Source organism: Tachyglossus aculeatus, chromosome 18, assembly GCF_015852505.1.
Source record: "Tachyglossus aculeatus isolate mTacAcu1 chromosome 18, mTacAcu1.pri, whole genome shotgun sequence".
In the NCBI taxonomy this organism is placed as follows: Eukaryota; Metazoa; Chordata; class Mammalia; order Monotremata; family Tachyglossidae; genus Tachyglossus; species Tachyglossus aculeatus.
In genome coordinates this window covers 16314903-16341863 of record NC_052083.1, presented here as the reverse complement: position 1 = coordinate 16341863, position 26961 = coordinate 16314903, and the positions used below count along the sequence as shown (strand labels likewise).

Here is a 26961-nt window from a genome sequence, read left to right as displayed (position 1 = left end):
GGAATAGGATCTGCATGGAAGATCAAGTTGTGGTTCCAAGGAGAAACAGTTAGTGGGGCTGGAAAGGAAGAGGTAGATCAGAACATGCTATGAAAGTGAACGGAGCACAAATAAACTGTATATCTACAGTGGGAGTAGGAGACAATATACAGATACAATTGAAGATACAATTGAAGGTTGCAAGACTGTGTGGAAATGAATATTTGGGAGAATAAATGAATGGAGTAAGTAAATGAAGCAGTCAAGGGCTAATGTTGGAAGTATACAAAGCATTTTGGGTTTCAGGGTGTGTGGGTTCAATCTGTGCCTGGGAGCTGATGTGGTAGGGGTGTTCAGTGACAAACGCAAAGCAGTTGAGAAGCAGTGTGGCTTAGTGGAAAGAGCCCAGGCTTGGGAGTCAGAGGTCGTGGGTTTGAATCCCGGCTCCACCATTGTCAGCTGTGTGACTTTGGGCAAGTCACTTTACTTCTCTGTGCCTCAGTTGCCTCATCTGTAAAACGGGGATTAAGACTGTGAGCCCTACATGGGACAACCTGATAACCTCGTATCTACCCCAGAGCATAGAACAGTGCTTGGCACATAGTAAGTGCTTAACAAATACCATCATTATTATTACTATTATTATTATTTTCATTCTTGGCCTGAGCTTGGCTTAGTGGAAAGAGCACGGACTTGGGAGTCAGAGGACATGGGTTCTAATCCTGACTCTGCTGTTTGTCTACTGTGTGACCTCGGGCAAGTCACTTCACTTCTCTTGGCCTCAGTTACCGCATCTGTCAAATGAGGATTAAAAGTGTGAGCCCCACTTGGGACAACGTGATTACCCTGTATCTATCCCAATTCTTACTACAGTGCTTGGCACATAGTAAGCGCTTAACTAGTACCATCATTATTATTATTAATCAATATTGTCAGCAACATCTGAGTGAAGAGCAACTTGCTAGGTGCTGGGGAACATATAACAGAAGTACAGATTTGAGAAGCATGAACTTGAGCTACACAATTTCCTATAAGTACCTGTCTACTGTTAATTTATTTGTCTAAATGTCTAAAGTAAAGAATTGAAGAGCATGGGCCTGCGATACTTAATATCATTTCAGTGTCTGTTTACTGTTTATGTATTTGTATGAATGTCCTTTACATGTGCTTCTAGGTCCAGATTGTCTTTGACTGTCAGCTCCTAGAGGGTGAAGATCATCTATTCATCTTCTATTTCTCCCACTACCCAGCACCAGAAGGTACTTAATAACACTGAGATGAAAATGGCCGAGGAGAAATAACAAGAACAACAATAATAATTTAATAATTATAATTGTGGTATTTGTTAATCATTTACTATGTGCCAAACACTGTACTAAGTGCTGGGGCAGGTACCAGATAATCAGGTTCCAAATGGGGCTCACAAGGGAGGGAGAACACGTATTGAACCTCCACTTTGCAGATGTGGGAACCAAGGCCCAGGGAAGTTGAGTGATTTGCCCAAGATCACATAGCATGTATGTGGCGGAGTCAGGATTAGAACCCAAGTCCTCTGACTCCCAGGCCAGTGATTTTTTTTCATTAGCCCATGATATCATCCATGTAGGGTTAGGAAAAGATAACCGAATGAATTGTGTGTCATTTGAATCAATCAATGGTATTTAAAAAAAAATGATTTTAATGGTATTTGTGAAGTGCTTACTATGTATCAAGCACTGTTCTGAGTGCTGGGGTAGATACAAGATAAGACTGTGAGCCCACTGTTGGGTAGGGACTGTCTCTATATGTTGCCAACTTGTACTTCCCAAGTGCTTAGTACAGTGCTCTGCACACAATGAGCGCTCAATAAATACGCTTGATGATGATGATGATGATGACATAGTCCAAGTCCCACATGGGGCTCACAGAATGAATCCCCATTTTACAGATGAAATAACAGGCAGAGATAAATTAAGTGACTTGTCCGTGGTCACAGAGGAGCCAAGTGGTGGGGGTGGGATTAGAACCCAGGTCCCTGGACTCCCAGGCTCATGCCCTACCTAGCATGTCATGCTGTTCCTCTACTGAGTGCTTACTGTAGCACAGCACAGCACTGTACCAAGAGGTTGGGAAATGGGATAACTAAGGCAGGAAGAGGTGGATTGAACCAGAAACTCAGGCTGAACCCTTAGAAAGTAACAGGCTGCGCTTCAGCCCTCTGAAGAGAAAGTGGCTCTAGATCAGCCTCTTTCTTTGCCGGTTCCATCTCTGCCCAAAAAGAGCCTAGCCCAGACATCGAGAGCTCCAAGTTCAACTCCAAAACCTGCATCTCGTGTCTCTGCAAATTTTTAGAGAAACGGGAAGAAAAGCAGCAGTGTAGACCTTAGCTTTATAGCTGCAGTTCTACTCCATCATCAAAAGCAATCTTCAGAAGCAGCTTCCCCCTGGGTCTTCCATTTTATTTCTTTTAGTTTTGTTTTTATCCCTGACCGCAGCTTAGTGTCTTCCAGTGTAAAACAAAACTCATGGTGTTCAACAGTTGGTGGCATGATCAGATATTAATCCTTTTAGTTCTCTATTTGCCATTTAGAAGAGCGACCTGGATTCATGACTATCCACCATGAATCAGGATGGAAGGGGACAAAGGACAGAAACAGAGACTCAATTTATAATTTACATAATAAGCACGGATCACGAATACTCTCTAATTACCCAATTTACTGAGTTTTAGATAGGGTACATTTTAGCCTGTGACAGTTATTTTGGATTGTCACTTGGCTTTAAGGTGGGATTCTCTTCAGATTGATCATTTCAGTATTTTATTTACCTAGGGCTAGATCTAAAAGGATGGGGATTTTGTTGTTGTTGTTATTGGTTACTAAACTGAACACGTAGTTATGTGAGCTTCTAAATTACGGATAAAGCGACAAACCGAGTGAATACATATTGTGTGGGTTTTGTTTTTAATTAAGACAGGTGTCTGCTAAACATAACCTGTCTGTTGCAGTTAACTGCAGTGACAGCCCTAAAAGGGCTGGGCTTTGTCTCACAGAATGAATTGTCTAAGTTTGCTCTTTACCAATTCTGGGATCCTATTACGTTTATGGACACACGCTTCATTCCATTCATTCAATTGTATTTATTGAGTGCTTACTGCATGCAGAGCACTGGACTAAGCGCTTGGAAAGTACAATTCGACAACCAAGAGAGACAATCCCTCCCCAACAACGGGCTAATAGTCTAGAAGGGGGGAGACAGACAATAAAACAAAACAAGTGAACAGGCATCAATAGCACGCACACACACACACACACACACACACACACACACACATTTACACACTTGCTTGCTCACACATTCCATCTAGGGCGCTGAGCTGAGAAAGTCTTTGAACTTGAAGATGGATGTGTTGGGGTCTTGGGCCTCCAGGGTAAATGGAATTCTAGGGTGGGATTGGGAAAGAAGAAGGTGGGAAAGGAAAAGAGGGATTCAGAGGGTGCAGAGGGCGAAATGAAAGTGAAGGTGAGTTACAAAGTAAGTACGGTCCTAGGTGAAAGGGAAGGAGAAGGACGGAGAGAGAGCAAGAGAGGGAGGGAGGGAAGAGAAGAAACGAGGAGGTCGGGAGGTGTGGGAGAGTGGGGGAAGAAGAAGGAAAAGAGGGGGAAGAAGAAAGGGGGGAGAAAGAGAAAAAGGGGAGCTGCCCGGAAAGCGGAGCGGAGAGGGAGAGGAGGTGCGGTAAGGAGTGGAGGGGAGGGACCCAGGAGGGCCGGGCGGAGAGGAAGGTGGAGGCGGCTGCGGGGGAAGGAGCGGGAGGGAGCGCAGAGCGCAGCGCTCAGGGCGCAGCGCGGTGCAGACCCAAGCGGCTGCAGCTGCGGCATCGGAGTCTCTGCCCCCCAGGCCCCGTCCCTGGAGAGGTGGTCGGGGCCCGGGGGAGCCCCCGTTTTTCCGCGGGGGGAGAGGGGGAAGCCCAGGGGAGAGCTCGCCGGGAAAGAGAGAGGGATCGGCCCCACACTCCCGGGCCTGCAGCCGCCCCCGTCTTCTCCTCCTCCTCTTTTTCTTCCTCCCTCTCTTTTTCCTCCTCCTCCTCCTCCTTTTCCTCCTCTTCTTCTCCCCTCCCCCTCCTTTTCATCCTCCTCTTCTTTTCCTCCTCCTCTCCCCTCCTTTTCCTCCTCCTCTTCTTCCTTTTCCTCCTTCTCCCCTCTTTTCCTCCTCTTCTTTCTCCTCCTCCTTTTCCTCCTCTTCTCCTCCCCTTCTTTTCCGCCTCCTCTCCTCCTTTTCCTCCTCCTTTTTCCCTCTCCTCTTTTTCCTCATTCTCTTCTTCCCCTCTTCCTCCTTCTCTTCTTCCTTCTCCTCCTCCCCTCCTTTTCCTCCTCCTCTTCTTCCTTCTCCTCCTCCTGCTCCCATCTTCCTGCCCCCCTCTTTTTCCTCCTCCTCTTCTTTCTCCTCCTGCTCCCTTTCCTCCTCTTCTTCTCCTCCTCCCCTCCTTTTCCTCCTCGTCTTCCTTCTCCTCCTCCTGCTCCCATCTTCCTGCCCCCCTCTTTTTCCTCCTCCTCCTCTTCTTCTCCCCCTCCCCCTCCTTTTCCTCCTCCTCTTCTTTCTTCTCCTCCTCCTGCTCCCCTCTTTTTCCTCCTCCTCTTCTTTCTCCTTCTGCTCCTTTTCCTCTTCTTCTCCTCTTCCTCCTCCCCTCCTTTTCCTCCTCTTCTCCTCCTCCCTTCCTTTTCTCCTCCTCCTCTTCTTTCTTTTCCTCCTCCTTTTCCTCCTCTCCTTCCTCCTCCTCCTCCTTTTCCACCTCTTCTCCTCCTCCCCTTCTCCTCCTCCTTCCCCTTCTCCTCCTCCTCCTCTTCTTTCTCTTCCTCCCTTTCATCCTCCTCCCCTCCTTTTCCTCCTCTTCTTCTCCTCCCTCCTTTTCCACCTCTTCTTCTCCTCCTCCTCTCCTCCTCTTCTTTTTCCTCCTCTTTTTCTTCCTCCTCCTTTTCCACCTCTTCTTCTCCTCCCCCCTTTTCCTCCTCCTCCTCCTCCTCCTCCTCCTCCCCCTCCCCTCCTGGCGGAGCGTGGGGCCGGGCGGTCTCCCCGAGAGGGACCACCCTGGACATCCCCCCTCCCCGCCCCCGCCACGACCACCCACGTAGGTACCCCCCAGGACTTCCGGAACCCCTGCCCTCAGGCCGACACCTCCCCCATTCCAGCCCCCCGAAAGTTTGCAGCCCACCGGCCTTCCTCTCCGGGAAGAGGAGGGGGGCTGGAGGTGATGGGCCGGGGGGGGGGGGGATGAAAGGGGGCTGGGGGCTCGGACATGGGATTAAGCCAGAGGGGTTGGGGCAGAAGGTGACGCTACAGGGAAGGGGGCGGTGGGAGGAGGTTGGGGGATTGAGAGGAGAATCGGGAGGGAAGGGAGCCAGTGGAGAGGATGGAGGGGAGGGAGAGGATGGAGGGCATGGAGAGGATAGGGAGGCGGAGGGAGAGGAGTAGGGGGCCGAGGGGAGAGAGGATGGGATGGGGAATTGGGGGCTCGGAGAGAAAGAGGAGAAATTGGGGGAGGAGGGCAGGAGGGGGGCTGGGCGAGGCAACGGGGAGTTGGGGCAGGGAGGAGGGGGTGGAAACTATGGCATGGGAGGGAGGAGAAGGATTGGCTGGGAATTCCCGGAGCTGGCACTGAGGCTGAGTTGGCACTTGGAGCCGTGGGAGTTAACAAGGTGGGCTTTGGCTTTTCGGGTCTCATCCATCCATCCGTCCATCCATCCATCCATCCATCCATCCATCCATCCATCCATCCATCCACCTGTCCATGCATCCATCCATCTATCCATCCTTCCATCCCTACCACTGTCCTCTAGCTTTGGAAACTTTTAAAAACTGTGAATTGTTAGGAAGGGGAAAGAGGAATCAAGCCCACAGCTACAGTTATGATCTTTTATCCCCTGCTCTTTGGTACCAGTTTTCCAGAGATACGATTCTTGGGAAAATGTTATGTTGTTTGTGTTTTGTTTGTTTCTCTCTGAAGCTTTTTTTTAAAACCTTATCTTCCAACCTACTGTAGAAATTGCTTTTTTTTTTTTAAAAAAAAAAGGCTTCTTTTCTAAACTAATTAACCCTGCAGACATTACTCTAAAGGGAATATAGAAATCCGTTGGAGAGGGGTAATGTTTAGTATTCCTGGCATGGTCTGCTCTTCTGACAAAGCTACATTGATAGCATAGAGTTAACAGGTGCACCCTTCCTGGAAACTGGGTGTGTATTTTATGGGTCCAGTACCAGCTCCCAGCTTCAATACGTGAAAAAAAAAATACCCTTAAATTATATAGAGATGTTTTACCTAAATCCTCAAAGGGGGTAGTATTTATCTGGATTGGGTTTTTTTTTCCATCTCAATTTCTTTTCACTTCTTTCTAATCGTAATACATTTTTAATAATCAGTAAAGGCAGGAAGTGAAATTGCTATTCTGAGACTGCAGATGGTTGTCGATAAGAAAACTCGTTCATCTTTTGGCATAAGCATCTAGGGAGGCTTCTCAAACTATTGTGCTCTGCCTTTGAAAATTAGAGGAGAAGCAGCATTTGTGACTGGTATTCTGCTGAGTCTCTGCTGATCTCACTAACATTTTGACTTTCACTTGTGTTTTTAAATGTGCACGGTAGCAAACCAGGACTTTAAACTACCGCCTTTCGATTTGGGATTAGTGAACTACTCCATGTATCTAGGCAGAAATTGAAAAGCTGATGCCTCGTGTTTGTTCTAGACTTTACTGTGATTTTAAAAGCTTTACTTGATTGGGGGAACATTTATTCTACAAGCCAGACAGAGCCCCGGCTTCACGTTTATCAGCCAGCTTTCTTTGCTCTGTCCATAGCTTTGTTCGTATTTAAAGAAAGACCTATATTTAATAAAGGCGATTGAGCTCGGGACTGCTGCTGCTGCTGCATCCCCACAGAATGAGAGGCGTTTGGAAACTGAAGTGTTTCCTAATTGTTTCTTTCCAGGGACTGTGGATTTACCGAGTGATTCCCTTTGATGTGGTACCAGAAGCTCTGGCCCCTGCCTCTCCCCTGCCCTTCTTTGGGATGCAGTAGGTGATTTCCAGTTCTACTGCAATGGCAGTTGGAGCTATCTCCAGTTCCCTTCTGGTCACCTGCTGCCTGATGGTCGTCCTCTGTAGTCCCTCCATCCCCGTGGAAAAACTGGCAAAGGCTGAAGACAAACAGGATGTGAAAACCAGCCAGGAGAAGAGAGACCACCTAGCCCGGGACAGCCAGAGCCAACTAGGCTCGGGGAAAATGAATGAAATCAGCAGAAATGGGAGAGAGGAGGGCACCTCCAGGGATGGGAAGAGCAAAGGAAACCGAAATTTTTCCAACAAAGATCCTTGGAGCAAACAGAAGCAGGGTTGGAATAGTCAGGGGATGAGCAGCAAGTCGGAGGATTTGCAAGCTCAAGAACCAGGGGGGAGCATGCAGGAAGAACCGGGCACTGTAGAAGAAGACTTGGTCACTCCTGAGCCTCCTGAGGAGTATGTCTACCCGGACTACAGGGGGAAGGGCTGTGTTGACGAGAGTGGCTTCGTTTACGCTATCGGAGAGAAGTTCACTCCAGGCCCCTCGGCCTGCCCCTGCCTCTGCACCGAGGAGGGACCATTGTGTATTCAACCCGAGTGTCCAAGACTTCACCCCCGCTGCATCCAGGTAGATGCCAGTCAGTGCTGCCCTCAGTGCAGAGAGAGAAAAAACTACTGCGAATTCCGAGAAAAGACCTACCAGACCCTGGAGGAGTTCATGGTAAGCGCTTGAACCTGGAGCAGGCGGCAGGTTGAGAGGCAATGCTCTGGCCTGATTTGTTGGGGGACCATGAGGCCGACTTTTTCGTAACTTCTGAGAGGCTCTGTGATCCATCTAGTTTCCCCTGGGGGCTGCAACTACTCCCTCTAGTCCAATCTCTCATTTTCATAGAAGCCATGATATTTTCAAAGAAAATTCAAATCTATACAGACTCTTCAGATAGTAGGATCCTTTTAACCCCTGCTCTCTGGTCCTGATTTTCCAGAGACACGATTCTGGGGAAATTGTTACAGAGAATGAACCCACACGGCAATGTGCCAAAGACGTAAGTTCTTCGATAGTAAGACTGTCATAACTCCAACGTCTACCTGCTGCTTAGTAAATGTAAAGTATTACTGGTTTAAGGTGAGCCCCACTTTCAAACAGAGTGTGATGAACAGTTCCGTTTGGGCTGTATTTTCCTCTGCCAATAGCTAATTATAGAAGAAAATCCACATCAATAGACCCGTCCCCTCTTATTGCATTCAGAGTAGCATCCTAATGCTTACTCATCAGAAAACAATTCATTAGCATGCCTGTAAGAGCTGGATTAATAAATAGGTGGGAATATCGAGGAATCCTGCTCAGAACTACTGGTTCTTAGGATGGTACTCAAAGAGACTGTTTAAAGGAGAACACTTGCCCCATAGGCACGGTGTGCTGTATTGATGTCGAGGATGATTATTAGGTCAGTTCAAATTGCAGTTAGTGAATTGAAATAGGCTCCTATGATGTCGGCTTCTGGCTCCATATCAGTAAAACCCAAAATCATTCTGCATTGGCCTTCCTACAGATAACTACAAAGTACTGCAGAGCTGGATTCATTTTGCCACAAACTAAAGGTGTTAGATCCCAGATTCTGTGGAGACATTTCCTTGGCTTTCTCAGTGCAGTGACTAGATAAATGACGTACGGATGTTCAGAGACTGATCCATCACTCTCCTCGGTTGGTCCCCTCTCTTATAAAAACATAAGCACGTCAACTCGTAATTATTGATGTTTAATCAGTTCATTTACCCACTTTTGTAATCTAGTCATTCCCTTCAATGGGCCAGTAAGGTAGCTCAGCATAGTTACTACCAAATGTTAAGAAGGAAAAGCTGAATCCTAAACAGGTTAGATCAATCAGTCAATCGTATTTTAGTTCATTCTCCCAAGACTGTGGCAGAGTTGAGATATAGATGGAACACAGGCCTGGGAGTCAGAAGGTTCTAATCTCAGCTCCATCCCTTGTCTGCTGTGAGACCTTCTCTGTGGCTCAGTTACCTCATCTATAAAATGGGAATTGAAACTCGGAGCCTCACATGAGACAAGGACTGTGTCCAAGCCGGTTTTCCTGTATTCACCCCAGTGCTTAGTACAGTGCTTTGCACACAGTAAGTGCTCAATAAGTACGATTGAATGAATGAAAGTACCTGGCACATAGTAAGCGCTTAACAAATGTCATAATTATTATTAAAAACTCACAGAGTCGAGGTAATAAGTCACTGCCCAGCATTACTCATCTGTGGCTAAAACTATAGAGTCAGTAGCTCTGTGCTAGTCTTGGGTATGGTCAACTAGTCTTTGAGATTTCCTAGGGGATTACCTTTATTCTGAACTCCTTGTACAGAGCACGACTGAGAAGGATTTGCATCTGGGGAAATGCTGAGCTATAAATAGGTCCCTTGACAGAATCATAATTCACGCAACAGTCCATTTTGATTTAATTTCTCCTTCTGTAAAATGAGAACAGCGATCCATTTCACCAGCCTCGCCCTTGGGGATGCTGGGATGAGTCTTGCGTAGATGCATTGATTAAAAGGTTCTTGAAGACTCTTTGACCTTGCATAAGGTCTGCACCTCTTTTGTCTCCCTAGCTGTTAAATGGGCATACTTGCTACTTCCAGGGGACAGATGACCCAATTACTACAAGACTGCTTTGAGATCTTCAGTGACAAGGTGGGAAACAAGCCCTGGGCAGTACTGTCTTGTTAGGAAACTGAAGAAATCAAAGTTCTGTACAAAGAGATGCCACGTGAGTGAGGTATTTATGTAGAGTCTGGTACAGTTGTCCAATTTTCAATTGGAGGGGGGAGCTGAAATTGGGGATGGGGCTCTGAGGGGGTGGAGCTTCTAGGGGAGGAACTTTGAGACGAGGGGCTTTGAAAGGTCAAAAGAGAGAAGCAGAGAAAAAAGGAGTGAGTGAAAATGGGGGAGAGAGATAATAGAAAAGGGAGACAAGAAAGAAGAGTGAGAAAGAAAAGGAAGGGAGGAGGATGTAGAGGGAGGGAAAAGGAGGAGGGGATGATAGGGTTGTGGCAAGGAGAAAGGGAGAGAAGGGGATGAAGAGTGGAAGGTATGAGAGCACCTGAGACAGTCTTTTTCACTTCCATTATTAATAATTCCTTCTCTCAGGTTTGAGCCTGCCTGCTGCCATGATCAGTGCCAATTGCTCCGACCCCCCAGCCCTAACTGGTTTACAGCCCACCTGTGAGGGCTCTGGCCTGTCTCACCAACACTTGGCACCATACTGCTTCCCGATGGCTGCTCGCAGCGTGAATGGGACAGCAGCTCATCCCCGGGGCCCCACGGCAGGATGGAGGTCACACGGCAGACAAAGTGGTGGAGCCGGGATTGGAACTCAGGGTATTTTGACTTCCATGCCCGTACTCTTAGCCCTGCTACTTCTCATGGACTCCCTGGGTTAGGCGAGGGACTGTATCCTACAGGCAGAGGGCAAGGAGTAAAGCTGCCATCTTGCATCCACCTCTAGCCCCTTTCTATCTCCAAGGCTGCCTCAGAGTGGTGGGTGCTGTGGCAACCTTTCCTGCCTAGTAAACCACGGTCCATGGGGGTCTTCACTCCCACCACTCTCATGGTCTTTTTGCCTCAGCGAACCCACCCACCCGACCCTGCTGCTAACCAGCTCCCTTCCACTGGGACTGGCTAAGCTGAGGAATTGGCGAGGAGAGCAGACGGAGCAGTTACTGTCTCTCCAGTAGCAGAGTGGCAGGCAGCAAGTAACTGACAGGGGCAGATCTCTCCCTAGAAGCCCTAGAGGCTCTGGCTTTGAGGGGCAAGTTTTTTTGGAGGGAATAGAAAGTGTGTACTTTCTGAGAAATAAATGAATAAACTAAAAACATCCATATTAATAATTCAGCATGCATATTGCATATTTTACAATTGCAATGTGCGCTGTACACAATATGGGCATTAATTAGTTAGTGATAACATTTATTAAGCATGTATGGGCTAAGTATTCTGCTAAAGGCTGGGGTAAACACATAGTAATCAGCCCTGTCCTTTATAGCATTCTTGATCTGAGGGTAGGCAGGTCTAGATATCCTTTCCTGAGTTTTTGAAAGTGACTTCAATATAAATCAGGGTATTGTAATAAAGTAAACAATCAAGCATCTTGGCAGCAAACTCACCTCAAGAGTGGTGTGATCAGGTATGCCGGAAGAATACTTAAAAAATAGCATGACAAAAGCAGATGACTGATTGGAGTTCAGTATAATCAATCAGTGGTATTTATTGAGCGCTTACTATGTGAAGAGCACTGTACTAAGAGTTGGCAATAGAGTTGCAATAGAGTTGGCAGACACATCCCCTTCCCGCAATGAGCTTACAGTCTAGAGAGGGAGCTTATAGTTTGGGAGGGAGGGGGCTTCCAGTCTAGAAGGAGAGCTTATAAAAGAACTAGCAATCAAATGGATTGACAGAAGGTGGGATTGATCAGCAGTTGAAGGCTGCGATGGGACAGTCTTGTCCATCACCTAAGACATCATCAATTCCTTGGCTGAAAGGGAGGCACGGTGTTGCCGTGTGGAAGTTCAAAATCAATGCATAATGATTCATTATGAAAGTGTGTATTTTAGTGAATTGATATTTTATAGCTAAGATCAAGCCTAGAGAAGCAGCGTGGCTTAGTGGAAAGAGCCCAGGCTTGGGAGTCAGAGGTCACGGGTTCAAATCCTGGCTCCACCACTTAGCTGTGTGACTTTGGGCAAGTCACTTCACTTCTCTGGGCCTCAGTTACCTCATCTGTAAGATGGGGATTAAGACTGTGAGCCCCCCATGGGACAACCTGATCACCTTGTAACCTCCCCAGTGCTTAGAACAGTGCTTAATAAATGCCATCCCAGACTGAGCCCCCGCCTTCCTCTCCCTCTCCCCAACCCCCCCACCCTACTTCCTTCCCCTCCCCGCAGCACCTGCATATACATTTATACAGATTTATTACTCTATTTATTATTCTAGACTATGAGCCCGCTGTTGGGTAGGGACCGTCTCTATATGTTTCGAACTTGTACTTCCCAAGTGCTTAGTACAGTGCTCTGCACACAGTAAGCGCTCAATAAATATGATTGAATGAATGAATGAATGAGTCTGCCTTTCAACAAGTGCTCCTGCCTCCCTGTTTCCCTTTCTACCCCTACTGCAAGCACCCCACCCACACCCCTCAGCTGGTACCTCCCTCACAGTCCTAACCCGGGGCACGGGATCCAGTCAGTGGTGACACAAAGGCCCTAGCTCTGAGAAGGATGTGTCTTTTTCCCCTCCTCCACCACCCTCTCCTCCTCACCCTTATGTCCCAGTAGGTTTCTGTTGCATACTTGAGTTAGCTTAAGCAGGGGTGAGAATCACATTCATCCTTGGAAACGGCAATTGTGAATGCCCTGGATTTCTTTAAAAACAGAAGTATTATTGGCTGTGGCTGTTTGAGAGAAATAACATAATCAGATCACACTGTATTGCTCACTGGGCATGCAAGGACTGGTTGAAGGAGGAGTGGCACTGATTTTGTCAGAAAGAAAGAAGCAATTTGGAGGACGTAGGAATTCATTCTCTAAATTGCAAATTAAAGTCAGGAAGCAGAACCATTAGGGACCTCTCACACCTGTCATAGAGTTTTAAGGTGTGAGTATGTACAAGAGACAAATTCAGCTTTCAATGGCAATAACCGGAAGTTAGTTAACTAAAGACTCATAAGCTGAATTCTAGTCCTGGTTGTTGATTCATTCATTCATTCAATTGTATTTATTGAGCACTTACTATGTGCAGAGCACTGAACTAAGCGCTTGGGAAGTACAAGTTGGCAACACATAGAGACGGTCCCTACCCAACAGCGGGCTTACAGTCTAGAAGGGGGAGACAGACAACAAAACAAAACATATTAACAAAATAAAATAAATAGAATAAATATGTACAAGTAAAATAAATAGAGTAATAAATACGTACAAACATATATACCTATATACAGGTGTTGTGGGAAGGGGAAGGAGGTAAAGCGGTGGGGATGGAAAGGGGGAGGAAGGGGAGAGAAAGGATGGGGCTCAGTCTGGGAAGGCCTCCTGGAGGAGGTGAGCTCTCAGTAGGGCTTTGAAGGGAGGAAGAGAGCTAGCTTGGTGGATGTGTGGAGGGAGGGCATTCCAGGCCAGGGGAATGACGTGGGCCGGGGGTCGATGGCGGGACAGGCGAGAACGAATTGATGATATTGTTGATAATATACATTGATAATATTGTTGATGATAAAACAACAAATTGTTGATGATAGGTCTTGTCAGCTGGGGAGAGCTCTGACATCTTTCCTTGATGATGCTTTGTCTCTTTATATTTACCTCGGGATGGATGAGAAAGATCACTGTACCCTTATGTTGATGGTCAGTTAAAAATATGGTCATGCCAAGAGCGACTCTGAGGGTGTGCAGGGCATCATTATCATTCTGGGGTGGATTGTCACCACCCAATTGAATAACATGCAAATGAACTTCAGAGAGAAGGAAGCAAATGAATTTTAAGGAGATTAAAGTACATTCTAGACTTGAACAGGATATATTAACTTCACCTGATTCTCTGAGCATTATCCATTCCACTAACCATCATCAGACCCAGACCTAGTCTAAGCAATCAGGAAAGAATTTGGGAAGTTAAACAACTAGCCTCTCTGAGCAAATAGTTCTATTCTTGCTTACCTTCTTGGGCAAATGAGTGGGGATGAAGGGAGCCTGAGAATGGAGTCATTCTTGCCCAAATACATTAACCTAATTTAGTTTGTTTATTGCAATATTTTGTCATTTGAATTAACCTCAATCCCAGATCATTTTACAACAGGGTTCTGTAGAGTATGCTTCAAACTTCGGCGTGATTCAAAGCTTAGATTGGGGTCTGAGTTCTTTCAGATGACTTGGATCATCTTTCCATACTAAAGGATTCCCATTTCTATGTGTGGCAAACCAGGAAAGTGCATCTAACAGGGTTACTGGGGGCAGGAACTGGAAAAAAGTCCATGGGCACCCCAGGCAGTTTGGAAATATTTGGAACCTAAATGTAATAGTTTAATTTAACATACAGTGAGAGAAAGTGGGCAAAGGTAAAGGAGATCTGATTGCCTGTGGATCCCTATTTCTACGGGCTTTGATATGCACAAGACCTTCAATAAACAGACAAGCTACACAGGCAAAATTGTCACCATGTGTATTCACAAGTCAGCACATAGGACAGGATATTTGTCAAGGCTGCCAGTGTGTATCCCAGTAGCAAGGGACACAAAGAGAGAAGGTGAGAGGGACAGAAGGGAGAGAGAAAAGGAAAAAGGAAAAAAAAGAAAGAAAATTCAGAAGGCAAGCTTCCGTCTCCTGAATGTAGAAGCTCTGCTTTCTTGCAGATTCACCCTCTCATTCCCAGAAGATCCTGGGAAAAGTAAACTTCTGGCTGCTGGACATTGTATTTCCCAGGCAGTAGGGGTTCTATGAACGTTTCTTATTTCCCCTTCCTTCACCCCACTTCACTTGTTGCCTCCAATGGAATGTTCTCACAACTAGGTGCTGCCACCAAACAGCTTGTTCTTTGACTCTCACACGAGAGTAAAGGTTGGACTTAGGCTCAAAAAGTAAAGAAAAGCCAGCCAACAGTTTCCATTCCTGATTCTTCTGGAGGTTAAAAATAGGCCACCTTCCTGCTGCTTGGGAAGTATCTGGACTTTGTTAACTAGAAGAAAGTTAGCTGTGGGATTGATCTGAGTGCTACAACCACCCAACAAGGGACAAAGCTTTTTGTGTGGCCAATGTAACAAGGACTGTGGCTCCTGTGTTGACCTTTTCAGCCACACGTGCGCTTTTTGGCAACCTCACCAAAAGTAGTGTCTTCTTCAAATACAACAGATGACTGCACAGAATCTGTAGGTAGTGGAATAGGGGTGCCATGGGTAGGGTTTATGCCCTCTGAGTCTTCCATTCCTCTGAGGAATATCCCAGCCTCCACTCGATATCTGACAGTTTGGCTGGTAAAGAGAATATCTCCAGAAGGTAGAATATAGACAGGAGGTGTTAGTGGAGAGGTTCACAAGGAAGGGAGGAGAGTGTAAGGTCCTTGAAGTCCGTTTTCACATCTCTCTGCTCTATTGTATTACGCACTGTAAGTGCTCAGTGAATATCACTGATCGATTGAAGTACAGAGTGAGTACTGGAGAGGAATGTTAGAGAAAGGAATATTAAGGTGGAGAAGGAAGCTGGTTAGTACTGAAAGTGTAAAGAAGTGTCTCTGACTACTAGACAAGTCTGTATGCTCAAAGCCAATAATCAGGTGAAGCAGCAGGGTCGAGTGTTAAGCTACGTGGCCTAGTGGAAAGAGAGTGGGCCTGAAAGTCAGAGGACCTGGCTTCTAATCTTGGCTCTGCCACTTGTCTGCTGTGTGAACTTGGATAAGTCACTTGACTTCTCTGTGCCTCATTTCCCTCATCTACAAAATGGGCATTCAATACGTTTTCTTCATCCTACTTAGACTCTGAGCCCCAGGTGGGACTTGGTTACCTTGTCTCTACTCCAGTGCTTAGTACAGTGCTTGGCACAACCTTGCCAGTTGTTCCAGTTGTTTAATAACCTCCTCAAACCCACTGTCTCCCTACCTTCCTCATCCCTTGCCCTTAATAACCTGGACACCTAGTTTATTGAGAAAATTGAAACTACCAGGCATGCTGTCCTTAAAATCTCTTCTGCTCCTTACCAGTCCCTCCCCCATTCTTCCCCTCCTTCAGAGCTCCCATCTTTCCCAGCAATATCTCAAGAGGAGATCTTCCTCAACTGCTCAGCTGCCTTCAGCACTAACAACCACCAGCATGGCTCAGTGGAAAGAGCATGGGCTTGGGACTCTGAGGTCATGGGTTCTAATCCCAGCTCTGCCACTTGTCAGCTGCTTGACTTTGGGCAAGTCAGTTAACTTCTCTGTGCCTCAGTTACCTCACCTGTAAAATGGGGATTAAGACTATGAGCCCCATGTGGGACAACCCGATTACCTTGTATACCCCCAGCCCTTAGAACAGTGCTTTGTACATAGTAAGTACTTAACAAATGCCATTATTATTATTATTATCCAACCTTGACTTCACTGCCACTTTCCTCTTCTGGTTCTTCTCCTATCCCTCCCTGCTAATTCTCAGTCTCTTTTGCCAGCTCCTCTTCTGCCTCCCATCCTCTAACTGTGGGAGTTCTTCAAGGTTCAGTCCTGGGTCCCTGTCTATTCTTCATCTACACCCACTCCCTTGGACAATTCATATGCTCCCATGGCTTCAACTTTCTCTCTCTCTCTCTGCAGTCTCACATTTCCTCCTGCCTTCAAGACACCTCTATTTGGATATCCGGCTGAAATCTCAAACTTAACATGTCTAAAACACAACTCCTTATCTTCCCACCCAAACCCCATCCTCTCCCTGATTTTCCCATCACCATAGGCAGCATCAACATCATTCCTGTCTCATTAGCCCATAACCTTGGCATTATCCTCAACTTCTGTCTCTCGTTCAACCTACATATTCAATCTATCATTAACTCCTGTCGGTTCAACCTCCCCAACATCTCTAGAATCTGCCCTTTCCTCACTGTCCAAACTGCTACGACATTAATCCAATCACTTATCCTATCCCACCTTGGTTACTGTATCAGCCTCCTTGCTGACCTCCCTGCTTCCTATCTCTCCTCACTCCAGTCCATACTTCATTTTGCTGTCAAGATTATTTTTCTATAAAAACATTCAGTCCATGTTTCCCCACTCCTCAAGAACCTTCAGTGGTTGCCCATCCACCTCTGTGTCAAACAAAAATGCCTTACCACTGTCTTCAAAACATTGAAACACCTTGCCCCCTCCTATCTTACCTCACTACTCTCCTACTACAACCCATCCCCGAGCTCCACAACACTTCTGTACATATCTGTAATTTATTTTTATATATTATTGTCTGTCTCCCCCTCTAGACTGTGAGCTTCTTGTGGGTAGGGAATATGTCTACCAGCTGTTACACTGTACTCTCCCAAGTGCTTATTGCAGCGCTCTGAACACTTTAAGTGCTCAATAAATACAATTGATTATGGTTTCAATTGACACACAGTAAGAACTTAAAACTGCTCTGCACATAGTAAGCGCTCAATAAATGCGATTGACTGACTGAACAGATACCACAGTAGTTATTAATCTGTTTCAAGAGCATGTGGGACACGCTTTCTTGATGATAAAACTGGCCCTAGCTGACAAGACATTTCAGCAGGATGGACAAGGGAAATCCAGCTTGTCAGTCACAAAGTTTTGGAAGGGGTTTGGTGTTTGACCTCAGCAGGGTTTTGCCTTAGCGGTTTGGCTCCCACAGCCGCAGGACAGTGCTCTTGCCTGGCAAGAACTCTGAGCCATGAAGGTGCGTGTGTGTGTGTGTGTGTGTGTGTGTGTGTGTGTTGAGGGGGTGAGGGGTGAGGCACAAAGCATCCCACAGCCTCCGCAACCCTGCTGAGCCTCAGGGATCATATGACCTGAGCAATTGCCCTTGCTCTGACTCTGTTTGTCTGCCACGTGGGCAATGCAGGCTCCCTGCTCATAATCACAGAAACTTCTGCAGGCAGTTCTTGGATTTATGACACAATTGGCTCCTGGACATGCTAGAACCAATTTTCTCATGGGAACAATGTTATAAATATGGGACTGGATCCTGAAAGAAGTTTGGATTCCCTGTTTTTTCCCAAATTACCCAGGAGTGTGTAGTCAATTATGGATGAGTCATAGAGCTACATTAATGTAGAGATGGTGAGATTAAGAGGGGTTTTATGGTAGGTTTTTTATAGTAATTATTAAGCCTTTGCTTTGTGATGATGATGATGATGATGGCATTTATTAAGTGTTTACTGTGTGCCAAGCACTGTTCTAAGCACTGGGGTAGATACAAGGTAATCAGGTTGTCCCACATGGGGCTCACAGTCTTAATCCCCATTTTACAGATGAGGGAACTGAGGCCCAGAGAAGTGAAGTGATTTGCCCAGAGTCACACAGCTGACAAGCAACTGAGCCAGGATTTGAACCCATGACCTCTGGCTCCCAAGCCCATGCTCTTTCCACTGAGCTATGCTGCTTCTCTACAATATACTAAGCACTGGATACAGGATAATCAGGTTGGACACAATCCTTGTCCTATATGAGGCTCACGGTCTAAATAGGAGGGAGTAAGATTTAATCCCCATTTTGCAGATGAGGAAACTGAAGCACAGAGGACTTAAATAATTTGCCCCAAATCTCACAGCAGACAAGTGGCAGAGCTGGAATTAGAACCCAGTTCCTCTGACTCCTAAGCCTATGTTCTCTCCACAACATCACGCTTCTTCCCTGATTCCAGTTAAGGTAGTCAATCCTTCATTAGTGGTAAGGTATGTATAGCCAATCAACCAAGTGACTCTGCCTGGTGACTAGGTAGCCCCATCCCTTTCCCTGCCCCATAACTTTCTCTTTGCCAACTCACCACACTCTCGTAACTCTTTTTTCCCCTCGCAACTTTTAAAGTTATTTCCCCATATCTCTGCAGCTCCACTGCATACCCACTGCCCTCACCCCAGGAGTTCACCCCTTAAATGAGGCAAATGTTTAAAGAAAAACTGCATGGGCTTTTAAACTGAAACAGGGTGTCATTTCAGAAACATAATAGCTGGCAATTATTGATTCAAAATGTCTTAATCAGTTGTATTTATTGAGCACTTACTATGTACAGAGCACTGTATTAAGCACTTGGAAGAGTACATTATGACCATATAAAAGACACATTTCCTGCCCACAATGAGCTTGCAGTCTAGATGAGGAGACAGACATTAATATAAATAAATAAATTACAGATATGTACGGAAGTGCTGTGGAGCAGGAAGGGTGTGAAAAAAAGGGAGCAAATCAGGGAGATGCAGAAAGGAGTGGGAGAAAAGGAAATGAGGGCCTAGTCAGGGAAGGTCTCTTGGAGGAGATGTGTCTTCAATAAAGGTTTGAAGGTGGGGAAATCAATTGTATATTGGATATACGGTGGGAAAGAAGCCATTGGCGAAGGAACAGTTGAAGATAGTGGTCAGGAAGGAAGGAGGGAGGGGGTAAGTGCTTTGATAAGGGGTCAGATGTGCAGATGGAGGGTGTGGATTTTGAGAGAAGGGATTCCCCTCTCTTGCAACTCTCATGAAAACCAGTGTTCTTCTCCCAGAGACCTGAGCAGAGCCAGAGTTGGTGAACCCCTGGACAAGTTCCAGGTTGGGAGAAGGAAATTCTTGGCACATGGTGGGAGTTGGGGGTTGGGAATAAAAGGTCCTTACAATGTTAGGTTTTAGGTGGGGGATAGGGGGAAATCTCTTGCATCCTTGTAAGGAAATAGGGGGATGGGGAGGAATCCCTGCTCTGTCCCTAGGGCAGAATGAACCGATCTCTCCTGAGCTCTGCTCTGGCATTTGGCTTTCCCTCCCTCAAGCAGGGGGCTATCATACCTGGCCAGGCAAGTTCACCCACCCATTCCACCACCTGTTTCAGTCAGGCACTGGCTATAAGCCAGCACCTCCCTACTCCCTCTGAAATGGACAGACAACATGATGGGTGCCAGGTAACCACAGTGAGAACCCACAAGATTATCCAGCTGTACGAATCCATCTGTCCCCTTAGAGGTGAAAGAGGAATTACAGTTAAAATTGGTTAATATCGCTTAAGGAGCAGAGAAATTTGTGTTCCATTAATGGATGGCACATAAACCAAGGAAACCTTTGATCCTGAACTGACCAAAGAAGTATAATTGGGTAGTAAATTGAGCATAATTCCCTCAGTTCCTGGAGCACTCCTTGGGGGAAATTATCGATCAATAGTATTTATTGAGCACTTGCTCTATGCAGAGCATTGTAGTAAGTGAGCACTTGGATGAGTAGAATGGAATGAGTAGACATAATCTCTTTCCTCAAGGAGTTAACAATAAAGACAAATTTGGACACTTCAGGAGGAGAATTAACTCTTTCAGGGTACTAAAGGACAGATTAGCTCATTATCCCCGTGTATGTAGAATGCTGGCATGACAGAGCAGTAGACTGTGAGTTCATTGTGGGAAGGGAATGTGTCTGTTTGCTATATTGTACTCTCTCAAGTGCTTAGTACAGGGCTTTGCACACAATAAGTGTTCAAAAAATAAAATTGAATAACAGATGTCTTTTGTAACAAAGCCCTTCCCAAAACCCACCTCCTCAAAAAAGCCTTCCTCAATTAATTTCCCAGCACCATAAGCCATATAAACACATCAGTTTACCCTAGTGTTTATGCATTTATTCCTATCCATCTTCAGCCCTCGGATATGTATGGTCACAGAAGACAGTTAAGAATCTCTCTGCAATAAGAAGCAGCGTGGCCTAGTGGATAGAGCACGGGCCTGGGAGTCGGAAGGACCTGGGTTCTAATCCCAGCTCTGCCACTTGTCTGCTCCGTGACCTTGGGTAAATCACTTAATTTCTCTTTGCCTCAGTTGCCACCTGCAAATGAGGATTAAGACTGTGAGCCCCATCTAGTATATGGACTGTGTCCAACCTGATTTCTTTGTATCTACCCCACTGCTTAGAACAGTGCCTGGCACATAGTAAGCGCTTAACAGATGCCATCAAAAATGCCCTCCTATAGTTGTGAGAGAATGAGTTATCTGACTTTACGTATTCATTTTTTGATGCTTTCGACAAGTTTGACTTTTAGTCCAAGTTGAGTAACAGCTGAGGTAAATAGCATATGTGTCGTGCAACTCAGTCTATCAGTGGTATTTACTGAGTGCCTACTGTGTGTAGCACTGTACTGAGTGCTTGGGAAAGTACAATGCAAGAGAGTTTGTAGATAATAATAATAATTGTGGTATTTGTTAAGTGCTTGTTATGTGCCAGACACTATACTAAGCACTGGGGTGGATACAAGCAAATTGGGTTGGATACAGTTCCTGTCCCACATGGGGCCCACAGTCTCAATTCCCATTTTATAGATGAGGGAACTGAGGTTCAGAGAAGTTAGGTGGCTTGCCCAAGGCCACACAACAGGCAAGAAGTGGAACTGGGATTTGAACCCATGACCCTCTGACTCCCAGACCCATGCTATATCCAATAGACCATGCTGCTTCCCACCTTCCAACAAGAAGCTTGCAGTCTAGAGGGGGATACAGTCAATGAAATAAATGATCTATATGACTAATATAGCCAGGGTGTGGCTTTAACTAAAGACAGCTTTGTAGGTTATTTATTATTATTGGTCTTTTAAATCTAGATCCTGGTTGCCTGATTTCATCAATCAATCAGTCATTTATTGAGCACTTACTGAGGGCAGAGCACTGTACTAAGCACTTGGGAGACTACAGTATAACTGTTGGAGACGCATTCCCTGCCCACCATAAGCTCACAGTCTAGAGCTGGAGACAAACATTAATATAAATAAATAACAGATACATGCATACATGTTATGGGAGGGAGGAGTGAATGAAGGGAGCAAAACCAAGTGCAAAAGTGATGCAGAAGGGCATACGAGAAGAGGAAATGAGGGTTTAAGAAGGAAAGAACTTTTGGAGGAGATGTAATTTTAATAAGGCATTGAAAGTGGGGAAAGTGATTGTCAGATACGAAGGGGGAGGAAAATCCAGGCCAGAGGCAGGATGTGAATGAGGAGTTGCCAGTGAGAGAGATGAGATCCAGTATTCATTCAATCATTCAACTGTATTTATTGAGCACTTTCTGTGTGCAGAACACTGTACTAAGTGCTTGGAAAATACAATTCAGCAATAGAAACAGTCTCAGCCCACACTGGGCTTGTAGTCTAGAAGTAGCAATTGTAGGAAGAGGACAATGAGTAGGTTGGCATTAGAGGAGCGAAGTCTGGGGAAATCATAGAAGTAAGGTAGGAAGGGGTAAGGTGACTGAGTGCTTTAAAGCCAGTGGTAAGGAGTTTCTGTTTGATTCGAAGGTAAATGGGAAACCACTGGAGGTTCTTGAGGACTGGAGAAACATGGACTAAACAGTTTTCTAGAAAAATAATCCAGGCAGCAGAATGAAGTATGGGCTGAAGTAGCAAGAGGTAGGAGGCAGGGAGGTCAGCAAGGAGGGTGATGCAGTAATCATCAAGGTGGGATAGGATAAGTGCTTCGATTAATGTGGTAGCAGTTTGGATGGAGAGGAAAGGGCAGATTTTAGCAATATTCTGTAGACTATAAGCTCACTGTGGGCAGGGAATGTCTCTACCAACTCTGCTATATTGCTATGTAGTACTCTTCCAGGCACTTAGTACAGTCCTGTGAACACAGTAAATATAATTGATTGATTTCATGAAGGTTGAACTAACAGGATTGGGTGATAGTTTGAATATGTGTGTCAAATGAGTGAGAGGAGCATAATGCCAAGATTAAAGGCTTGTGAGAAAGGGAAGATGGTATTACTGTCTTAAGACGTGGGAAATTCAGTGGGGTGGGCCAGGTTTCTTGGAATGTTAAGTTTGATTTGTCAGTGGAACATCCAAGTAGAGATGTCCTGTGGGCAGGAGGAAATAAGACTGCAGAGAAGGAGAAAGATAGGTACTGGAGATGTAGATTTGGGAATCATATCCATAGAGATGATAATTGAAGCCATGGGAGCAAATGAGATCTGCAGTTGAGTGGGTATAGATGGAGAATAGAAGGGGACTCAGAATTAATCCTGAGGGACAACACTGTTAGGGAGGTAGGAGGAGAAGCCTGTGAAAGAGACTGGGAATGAACACCCAGAGAGAAAGGAGAACCAAGAGAGGACAATATCTGTGAAGCCAAGGTAGGATAAACTTTCCAGGAGAAGGGGGTGGTTCATAATGTCAAAGGCAGTTGAGTGGTCTGCATTTTCCAAACATGTCCCAATTCTTCAGCATATCTTTTCTGCAGAGTTGGATGTTTGACAAGAATAGCAAATGAGAAGCTAGCATTGATCAGTTTTTTCTTGAGTAAGAGATGGTCTGGCACATTTGGAGAGTTCCTCTCCAAAAAGAGGTTTTGCAGGGAGTCATTGCCAAAAGCAGATTGCTAGTTTTGTTTTCCAGCCTTTCAAAATGGAAAAGGCATAAGTGAAGGAGAAGCATACCTGGCTCTTTGGGCCCCCAGATCCCAGGGAAGAGACCACTGATGGTCAGAATGTCTCCTTTTGGTCAGGGATCATGTCTCCCAACTCTATTATATTGTACTTTCCCAAGCAATTAGAATGGTGCTCTGCTCTGTTATGGTTAGGCATTTCAGCTGTTGTAACAATATGATATAACTTATTAATATAACAGCTGTTAGGGTTAGGCACCTCAGGAATCCAGTGCACTGTTGCAAGAAGCTACAGCGTGGCTTGGTGGCAAGAGCATGGGCTTGTGGAGTCAGAGGATGTGGGTTCTAATCCTGGCTCTGCCACATGTCTTCTGTGTGACTTTGGGCAAGTCACTGAGCTTCTCTGGGCCTCAGTTATCTCACCAGTAAAATGGGAATTAAGACTGTGAGCCCCATGTGGCACAACCTAATTAGCTTGTATCTATCTTAGAACAGTTCTTGGAACATAGTGCTTAACAAATGCCATTATTATTAATAATAACTATAATATCAATAAGATAATAATAATAATAATAAAACAGAGAATTTATGTTCTCTCCACTGTCAAAATTCAGAGGCTGTGCATCAATTTCAAGAAATTTCAAAAAAGCAAATGAATTTATAAAAATGATTGATGCAAATACTAATGGAGAGAGAGGGACAGAGGTGTGGAGAGGTGTTCAAAGGGAGCTGGACTTCACAAGGTAGTTTATAAAGACAAGAAGATTTCATTGTCTAATTATTAGGGTTGAAAAATCATTACCATAGTCAGCAGGACGAACTATTTCTCTTTCAATCTCTTGCAATGATTCATGGTCAATCAATTATATTTATTGAGCACTTGCTGTGTTCAGAGCCCTGTACCACTCCTTCCCCTCCCCACAGAACCTGTATATATGGTTGTACATATTTATTACTCAATTTATTTTACTTGTACATATTTACTGTTCTATTTATTTTATTTTGTTAATATGTTTTGTTTTGTTTTCTGTCTTCCCCTTCTAGACTGTGAGCCTGCTGTTGGGTAGGGACCATCTCTATATGTTGTCAACTTGTACTTCCCAAGCACTTAGTACAGTGCTCTGCACACAGTAAACGCTCAATAAATATGATTGAATGAATGAATTAATGAGAGTACAGTACAACAGATTTGGCAGACACATTCCCTACCCACAATGAGCTTACAGTCTAGAGGGGGAAACGTGCATAGATATAAATAAATAAATTACGGATATGTACCGTTAAGTGCTATGGGACTAAGGGAGGGGTGAATAAAGGGTGCAAATCCAAGCGCAAGGACAGCAAAGGAGGGAGTGGGAGAAGAAGAAATGAGAGCTTAGTTGGAGAAGGCCTCTTGGAGGAAATGTGCTTTTAATAAGGCTGATCAAACCAAAAGTTATACTAGCTAGCATTGTGATGCTATACTCTGAATTGCATTATTAAGGTATAAACTATAGCGTAGTGATATTTAACATAACAGTAAATGGAACATAAAGGAATTTCACTTTTTTACAGAGGTTTTGGAACAGATGTCAATTTATAGCATACAGGTCTTAGGGAAAATGTTCCCCATGATACATCTGCATTTTTGAGGACTAAATCATGCTGTACTGTAGGGTTCATCCATATCTCCTATTTTAGGTCAGTGTTGATAATATTTTTGTATCAGTAATTACATGTCCTTCTGGTATCAACATTTTTCCTCATAATTATTAATAGTTTATGTTATTCTCCTTCACTTAAATTGCTGGATTTTTTTTTAGATTTTGCTTGCAAATGATAGTTTATCACTACAGAGCTCTCGAGTCTGAAATGCACATAAACTGATTTGCATGGACAGCTCCAGCTTCCTGAAATTATAAACCTTCCAAATAATGGATTAACAAAACAAACAACACATTTTGCTTCTCATATGATACTTTTTCTTTTGACTCCACTTGGTACTCAGTTTTAATCTAATATTTCTTTACCTCTTCACTGCAAATCTTTGAGCAGCTCTTCCTCACCATAGTAAGTCCTATGATCTAGATTCCAGGTGATCCAGATAATTAGAATTATGAGTATGGGGCCTTTGAGGGCATTAAGTCTCTTCTTTCCACAGTGGCGGAAGTATAGCTCTTGTTGAGGTGGAAAGCTCAATTGATGTTCAAACTGTACAGAATAGAAACCCGGTGCACTTCTGTTCTTTTATGAAACAACACTTTGGGTGTAAGAGGGCTAGAGGAAGGAAAAATGATGCTTTGTATCACAAGAAGTAATGTGGCCTAGTGGAAAGAGCATTGGCCTGGGAGCCAGAAGACCTAGGTTCTGATCCTGACACTGTCACGTGTCTGCTGTGTGACCATGGGCAAGTCACTTAACTTCTCTAACCCTCAGTAACTTCATCTGTAAATTGGGGATTTAGACTATTGAGCCCCACATAGGACATGGACTACGTCCAACTTGATTAGCTTGTGTCTACCCCAGTGCTTAGTATAGCTTCTGTAACATAGTAAGGGCTTAATAAACACCATTTAGAAAATGAAAAGTTCCATTTCTGATGAGTCAGTCAGTCTGACTCATGCTACAAATGGTACAAATGACAAATGGTACACCATTTGCTGTTCTAGATCTTTAGGCTGGGAATCAACCAAGGGACAGGGACCATGTCTAATTCCCTACTGTGTATTCTTTCCCAGTGCTTAGTAGACTGCTCTATGCACATTTATTAGTAATAAATGCTACTACTACTACTATTACTACTACTACTACTACTACTACTGCTACTACATGCTAGTGATACCCTTTAAGAGAATATATAGAGCCTCTGTTCTCATGATGCTTATGATATAATAGGAAAGACATTCCTAACAAGACTGTTCTCCTAAAATAAGAGGTTAGCATTTTCACAAAAGCCATGTTAAGGAAAATATGTGCTATAATAATTGTGGTATTTGTTAATTAATCAATCAGTCAATTAATCAATGCTATTTATTGAGCACTTACTATATGCTGAGCACCATACTACGCACTTGGGAGAGTGCAACAGAGTTGGCAGACATGTTCCCTGCCCACAAGGAGCTTTCAGTCTAGGCATTCTATTTTCACCCCACCCTCAACCCTCAACACCACAGCATTTATATACATATCTTTATATATTATATATTATGTATTTCTGTTCTTGCTGTCTCCCCCCTAGACTGAAAGTGCAGATGACATAGAAGGGAGAGGGAGCTAGGAGAAAGAGGGATCTGCAAATGATGATTCCAGAATATAAAATGAAGCAAACAACCTCACTACTTTCTGTACCTTCATATAAAGGAATCTAAACTCTATTGAGCAGGTCCCAGTTTTTTGCAGGGTGCACAGAGATGTCACAAGGCCTCTAGAGAGCAGCAGCTAGAGCAAAGCATTGGGAAAATAACTCTTCCCACCATGAAAAGCCACAGAGCCCTATAGGAGAGCCTGGTCATAGCTCTGCTCCCATCCCTTAGATACCAGAGGTCCCTCTCTGCAGCAGTTTGACTTTCCTCTTTTCAACCTCCTCTCCCCAGTTTCCCCTTTCCCAACTCTGGACCTCCACCAAAGCATGTGAATTGCTTTCCTACCCTCTTTGCTACATTACATCCTTTCCCTCAGCCAATCAGTAGTACTATTTATTGATCACTTACTCTGTGCAAAGCACTGTACGAAGAGATTGGAGACTACAGTAACATTCAAAGCACAAAGCCATCTCCTCCGGGAAGCTTTCATTCATTCATTCAATCATATTTATTGAGCCTTTACTGTGTGCAGAGCACTGTACTAAGCACTTGGAAAGTACAGCTCAGTAACCGATAGAGACAATCCCTACCCAACAACGG

The 26961-nt window shown here is 44.8% G+C and overlaps 1 protein-coding gene across 2 annotated transcripts in view; it reads left to right on the top strand.

Annotated features, from left to right (window-relative positions):
- VWC2 (von Willebrand factor C domain containing 2) overlaps positions 1–26961 on the top strand; it is a 103440-nt gene that overhangs the window by 3476 nt on the left and 73003 nt on the right. The window contains exons 2-3 of one of the 2 annotated variants that reach the window (XM_038760345.1): positions 1154–1238; positions 6937–7728. In XM_038760345.1, the coding sequence (XP_038616273.1) occupies positions 7048–7728 (681 nt within the window). In that variant the 5' untranslated portion in view covers positions 1154–1238; positions 6937–7047. Of the gene's footprint in view, positions 1–1153; positions 1239–5600; positions 5652–6936; positions 7729–26961 lie in introns of those variants that run through there. The other variant, XM_038760344.1, reaches the window with a different exon arrangement.